Consider the following 6,514-nt stretch of genomic DNA (forward strand, 5'->3'; position numbering starts at 1 on the left):
CATGTATGACGTCCAAGACTGCTACCACATTCAATGTCCGAGAGGGATAAAATGGACAGCCAATGCCCCTGCCCCAACACCATAAGCCAGCACAAGTTTTTAGGGTTTTGTTTTTTTTTGGTTAAAATAGAGAGTACATAAAGTGCCACTGTTTACAGTCACTCTGATTTTATGTTATCCTCAAGTACAGATTTTTCACTATGTTCCTGTTTCTCTGTGACTCTCCTTTGCAATATGATAGGCCTCATCACAAGCATTACATTTGGTTTAGAATTTCAGAAACAAGATTTTGATTTTAAAACATTTAGGGGATCTTCACGAATTGGTTTAAATTCCTTTCAGGTAAGCCTATTGAGTCCTAGTGCTTGGCAAAGCTGTATAATTTATTTGTGGCTCTCCCTTACTATAACTGTTTAACATTTCCCTCAAAAGATATTTTGGTTCTTTGTATTTCCTCTCATCATTGCAGAGGATTCGGGCAGATAAAACCTTTGAAAGAGTTTTCACATACAGCCATGACTCACTTCTTGAAGAATCCCAGTTGACATCTGAAGCATAACTATAGAATGGTAAAAAAAAAAAAAAAAAAAAAACCTGGGGTGCATTTGGTTCCATGTGGATTTTCTTCAAATGCTGTGCTGTGCTATAACACCTGGGGCTGCAAAGACCTTTTTTTTCTTCCAAAGTTGTGCTTTTCTATGGAAGGGTGTGTTTTATATAAAATCTGTCAAAATATGTATAATGTTTAATATGCGTGTATATACTTGCACCTTGCTTCAGGTAAGTTGCTTGCCAGTGTAACAAAAAGCTTTCATGCATGTGTCTGGCTCTTTTTTTTGTTTCTATTGACAATTACAGATGGTGGTCTGTGAAATGAGGGTGCTGCTGGTGTGAGGAATTAACCCTTGAATGCATTATACTTTGAATTAACAATGGACAGATTGTAGCACTGACGTACACAGAGACTGATTATTTAATTCCCAGACTGATGCCTGAATGATGGTATCGGAAGTAAACCAGTCTTGTACTATTGGACGACTGCCTAAAGAGCTTGTAGTACATCACCAGGACACATTGAGATGTTTTGTGTGTGCTAGTTCTGCCGCAATGGAGACAACTTAGTGTTCCCTCTCAAAAAAGGCAGCCGCCCCACGGTGCCCCGTTAGTGGTGGGATTTATTTTTAGAATCTGCGACTGCACTAGTTTATAACCAAACATTAAAATGGAATTGGCCTGTATCAAATGATTGGACATTGCAAAGTTTGTGTAGTTGATTGCATTGTGCCCTCCCTCTCTGGTGTGATGACCTACGGTAAAAGAGACTAAAGTTGCAACAGGTACAAGTACTTCTCACATAACATCATGCAAGTTGCAGATGTATTTTGTGTGTGCCCAATTTAACAACTGGCTTACAGTTATCCTGAAGTCTCCGTGTGAGATCGCCAATTTCTTGTTAAACACATCAGGAGTTATGCCACTGCAGAAGCTGCTGCTTGGATATAAAGTTCACCAGCATGGGGAATCTCACAACGGAGCTGCCTTCCTTTGTGGCTAACATATCACATACAAAGCACGCCATAGTCCAAGTTCAGCTATCGTACTATGGATTACAAGAACACTTGCATTATCTTAGACAAGGTTGTTTCCTTAACTGTTCAGTAGTAGCACATACAGTGATCAGTCTGAGAATAAACAGTTTTACAGGTGTGTGTGTGTGTGTGTGTGTGTGTGTGTGTGCTCGTGCGTGCGTGTTTCCCTGCCTGCCTGCATGTACTGAATGTGTAATAAAAAAGAAAAAAAAAACAAATACACCCCCCCCCCATGCAAAATGAAAAATAAAAATAGCTGTATTAGAAGTACACCATGATAACAATAGATCCTCTTAATATTAAATCAGTCCAATGCCTTTGTAACACTGGAAACAGGTTGTAGTCATTGAGCACACAATGTTAGCATGTATAATAATACATTATACTGTATGCTTTTTTATGTTTTTTTATCTCTTTTTTTTTCCTGACAGAATGCTTTAAAGCACTCCAAGAGGGACAATGTCTCAGAGTTTAGCCCTCATTCCAACCTTAAGACTTCAAAAAGCAAAAGCAGTGAACACAGGAACCCTCAGCCTACAAGGTCTGGTCGTCTTTCCAAAAAAATGATGTGTACCCACTGGGGGGGCAACGATTATTGCACTTTTAACTCCTTCTTCAGCTTTTCTGATAGCCCTCACAACTCCAGTGCGAGCTACTCGGACCGTGGGTCAGGCCTGGAAACCTCAGTGTAACCAAGACTTCACTACCTAAGCCTTTAAAATACACAATACAACTGTGTGCATTGTTTTACCAACAGAGCTGGAATACATATTTTGGCTCTGAAGGATCAATAAAACTATTCTGAACTAGATATTGGCCCATGCCTCTCCCTGGGCTCTCTGTACTACTGATTTTAAAAGAACATCCTGCACAGTCTGGTACTGTGTAGCCAGTGGCACTGCAAACCTTCCTTGTCTGTGAGCCCAACGTCTCCACTGCGGTTTATTCCCATCCCAGTTCTTCACGAGATTACTTGAATCAAATATTGTGACCTGAGCTTTATGATCAATTTTCTTTTTATTTATTTATTTTTTTTAATACAAAAAACAAATGCGAGGCGTCTTCAGGTGTTTGTTGGATGACAGTCGTCTGTATGTTGATATGCACAAGTGTGTATTTGTGTTTGTTTCTGACTAGCCTTTTTCTTCTGCTGTTTGTAGAACAAACTGGTGTTGCCTGTGTGCAAATCTTTTATCAAGAAACACGCCCCAAGACATTTTGTCATAACTGCTTACACTGTAAGTCGCAAGGTGAAGGGATTAGATTGTTTGTGCTAGACTGTTCCCCTTTAATGGTAGTGTGTGCATGCTTGAATGCTTATAGAGTAGATTTACATTTCACTGGAATGTCAAGTTAGCTGGTCATTACTTCAGTTTGTTCCCTATTAGGCAGCACTGCCACAAACACTACAGCTGTAGCATTACTGCGTGATGGTAATACCCCTATATCCCACACGCCATAAACTGATGCAGGATAATCAATGATGATTTCTACTAGGGGTGTGCCGATGTCAGCAGGTATTAAATAAATCCATTTGTTAATGTGTTGATTTCAAACCTTCCATCACCATTACGACAGAGTACCATTCAATGGCAATTAACTTCAGCATTCAGTGCTTTGAAAGGTGATTGGAGGCAAACTATCCTCATTTTACTGCTGTACCCGGGCCGTAAACTGACAATGAAATAATGTTGCACAGTTAGCAAATGCAACTGATTCGTCACGTCAATGTGACCTCTCCTTACCCCTAACACAGGAGCTACCGCTGTGAAAAATGGGATGTGTATTTCTTTGTCGAGTGTAATAAGAGATTGCACCTTGCCCAGGACTGCAATCCCACAATTCACAGCAGAAATTACGCATTTCTAAGGAAAGTGAAATAAAAATGATTTCATATCCAAAGTATAAAACAAAGGTAAGACATATAATTGCTTAAGAATATAAATTAGTTTTCGTTAGCTTGATCATGACAAGTTATTTATTAAATAACACTGTCAGATTGTCATTGAGTGAAACTCCATAATTGTGGAAACCGAGGGACAGTTTTGTTTTGACTAATTAACATATTTAATTAATACCTAACAACTTCTAATTTCTTAACGGTAATTACTCAGAACATTTGAGCACCTGCACACCCCTAATTTGTAAATTTATTACGCAACAATACAACATATTTGTATTGTAGGAAAAAAAAAACAAATACACCCCCCCATGCAAAATGAAAAATAAAAATAGCTGTATTAGAAGTACACCATGATAACAATAGATCCTCTTAATATTAAATCAGTCCAATGCCTTTGTAACACTAGAACCACTTTAGGACAGTATTCCTATACTTCCTAGTTAAAAATACATCTGTGCTGCCAAAGCAGTGCAGGTTCAGATTTAAAGGTGAATACGCTGTAGAAGTCCTTTATGCATGGTAGCCAGTTTGCATTGTGTCCATCCATTAAGCATGTCTTCCTTTCTTTGTGTCCTTGTGTCTCTTCCTTGTCTTGATTTCACACCCAGTGCTTTACTGAAACGAACAAATGGGAAAGAAAAGTCTGTCCTTTCATTTATTTGAATTTCATTAAAGTGGTGTATTTAATGGGATTTGAGGGTGGCTTTTTCAATATTAAACGTAAGTACGTGAATTGTATTAAGTATGAACGTAAACAGGCACAGTGTAAAACACTGGTGTGGCGGAATAGTGTCAGCCTCTTACAGCTCCGTCTTTCATTTTAGCTTTCCTTTTCATTTCAGCTTGCATTACTGCATTTTTAACACTTCTTATTGGTTACACCATTAACAAAGCATCCGTTTTTTTTGGTTTTTAAATCATATTTTCATTTTGTTCAGCATCATTTCTTACTTTGTATTTTTCTCATTTCCATCCTTCAGTGATAAATAAGAAGACGCTTGCATGGTGGTTGAAACAGCTGCACTCCTGCTCTGCCTCCTAACATTTCAGCTCACTGCAACCTCCTAACAGCCCTCTTTATAATCATCAGCTCACTGATCTGCTATCAGCATCTGGGCACAAAACTAGCAAACCACAGTAGCAGAAAGTATGTTAACTTTGGAGATGCGGGCTCTGCTATTAACACCTTGGTTACTAAGATACTGGAGTCTTTACTACTGTAAATCCTGCACTGTACTGCAGCTGATAGTACCTAATCTTTATAGTTTGCTTTGCTGTTAATTTAATCACATGCTTGTTTTCACAGCCTTTTGAACATATGGACAAAAAACGAAAAGCATAAAAAAGAAAGCATCTCAGAAATGTTCTGCTTGTCATTACTTTCATTTTAAAGTTTTTATTGTGGCTAAATCTTGACAATTCCATAGTTATGCTTACAGAAGATGTACTGTATAGATTGTTCCTGAAATCTGGGACAAGGGTAGAAAGGGCAACAGAATGTTGAAGTGACAACACCCCTAGTGCAAAAAGAGCTGTTCTGTTGTTCAGAATGTATACGTTGCATTTGAAAAACTGTGAAAGCCAAAATGCAATGAACATTACACTGGACTTTAAAATTAATTGCAGGTGAAACCAGCCTATGACTTTATGCATGCACGTCATTTTTTTTAGTTAATTTTTATTATTATTTTTTAAGTACCTCATATTTATTTTATACTTATCAATGTAGCCATGTAGTGGTATTAAACATCAGAAATCATATTTAGCTAATTGAAATGTAAGCTCTTTTCTGACAGTTCAGCATATTAATGTCCACACTCACATCTTCACAAATTACTGTGAACTATTGCACAGAATAAACCCACTTGAGTTCATTGAAATGTATCAAGGAACCACAGTACTAAACTGCAAAAGGGCACATTAGTTTTTATGCTGTGCAGTCAGTCGCATCACTTCAGTCCCGAGTCTGTCAGAATCTTTATCACAGTCCTCATTGCATTAAACTCTCCCATTCTCCATTACTGTGCAAATCATGCGAGATACATGAATAAAGGGTTCTGGTAACCCAAAACCACTGAGCTCCCTACATCAATACATCTGGCATACTCTGTTACATTAAAAACGAATGACGATCACCATATGTGACTACTTGTTCATTGCTATCCAGATTCTCGTGAATAGTAAGCTCTGCTGTGTTTTGAAATGCATCTTGTGTGTAGTGTATCTTACATAGGTCTTTTGTAAATCTTACAAACTGAGTTTTTGTTACTTTTGTACACTGCTAGGATGAACAGATTTTTATTTATTTAAATGTCAACAAAAAAGTGCTGCTTTATTGGTTTTATTTTACTAAAATACAAACTATTATACCAACTGTAGAAACCATGTTCACTGCTGGGAATAGTACAGCCAAATGGATTCAGTTTCAGTGATGTCTGTAATAAACTAACCCTGAATCTTACTGTTTGTACAATGGTGGGCAGAACGCAATCATGCCAGCTTGTAAACTTTAACAGAATGTATTTGTTTTCTTTTTCAACAAGTTGGCAAGACAGCAGGCTCTTTACTTAACTGAGGGTGAAATGTATACAATCTGGGGGAAAGGGTAGAAGATTAAATTACTTTATAGTCTGGTTTTGTTTGTGTACATTTTTTAACAGATTAATGTCTGTAGATAATATCTGTCAATTTCCCAGCCTTTCGGTAGTATATTCAAGCAAAGAACTGTAACTCTGCCTGTAATAAAGACAGAATGAAAAGTCATAGTTGGGTGTTTTGCTTCGTTCTTAAAAATACATAAATAAATGTTTGTCTATATGTACTTGAATTAAAGCCTATTTAGAAACTAATGTAAATAACAATCCATGTACAGTAAGTATTTATTGAATGGGGGTGTGAAGAAGGTGGTAGAGAGAAAGTAAAGTGTGAGTAAATCATTTCACAACACATACGGTTAATAAATGCTTATTATGTTTATGCTTAGTATGTCTGGCATAATTACAGAACTGGTTGGCAGAAGGCT

The 6,514-nt window shown here is 37.4% G+C and overlaps 1 protein-coding gene across 9 annotated transcripts in view; it reads left to right on the plus strand.

The window, feature by feature from the left end:
* LOC117407113 (phospholipid-transporting ATPase IH-like) overlaps positions 1–6,255 on the plus strand; it is a 69,054-nt gene extending 62,799 nt beyond the window's left edge. For 2 of the 9 annotated variants that reach the window (XM_059029154.1, XM_059029155.1), the window contains one exon: positions 2,021–2,130. Coding sequence is in view for 6 of the 9 variants with exons in the window: in XM_034923069.2 (XP_034778960.2) it covers positions 2,021–2,281 (261 nt within the window). In the remaining 3 variants the exon portion in view is untranslated. Of the gene's footprint in view, positions 1–469; positions 570–2,020 lie in introns of all 9 variants that reach the window. The other 7 variants (XM_034923069.2, XM_059029149.1, XM_059029150.1 and 4 more) reach the window with 6 other exon arrangements.
* The last annotated feature ends 259 nt before the right edge of the window (positions 6,256–6,514 follow it).

Source organism: Acipenser ruthenus, chromosome 8 (assembly GCF_902713425.1).
Source record: "Acipenser ruthenus chromosome 8, fAciRut3.2 maternal haplotype, whole genome shotgun sequence".
Lineage (NCBI taxonomy): Eukaryota > Metazoa > Chordata > Actinopteri > Acipenseriformes > Acipenseridae > Acipenser > Acipenser ruthenus.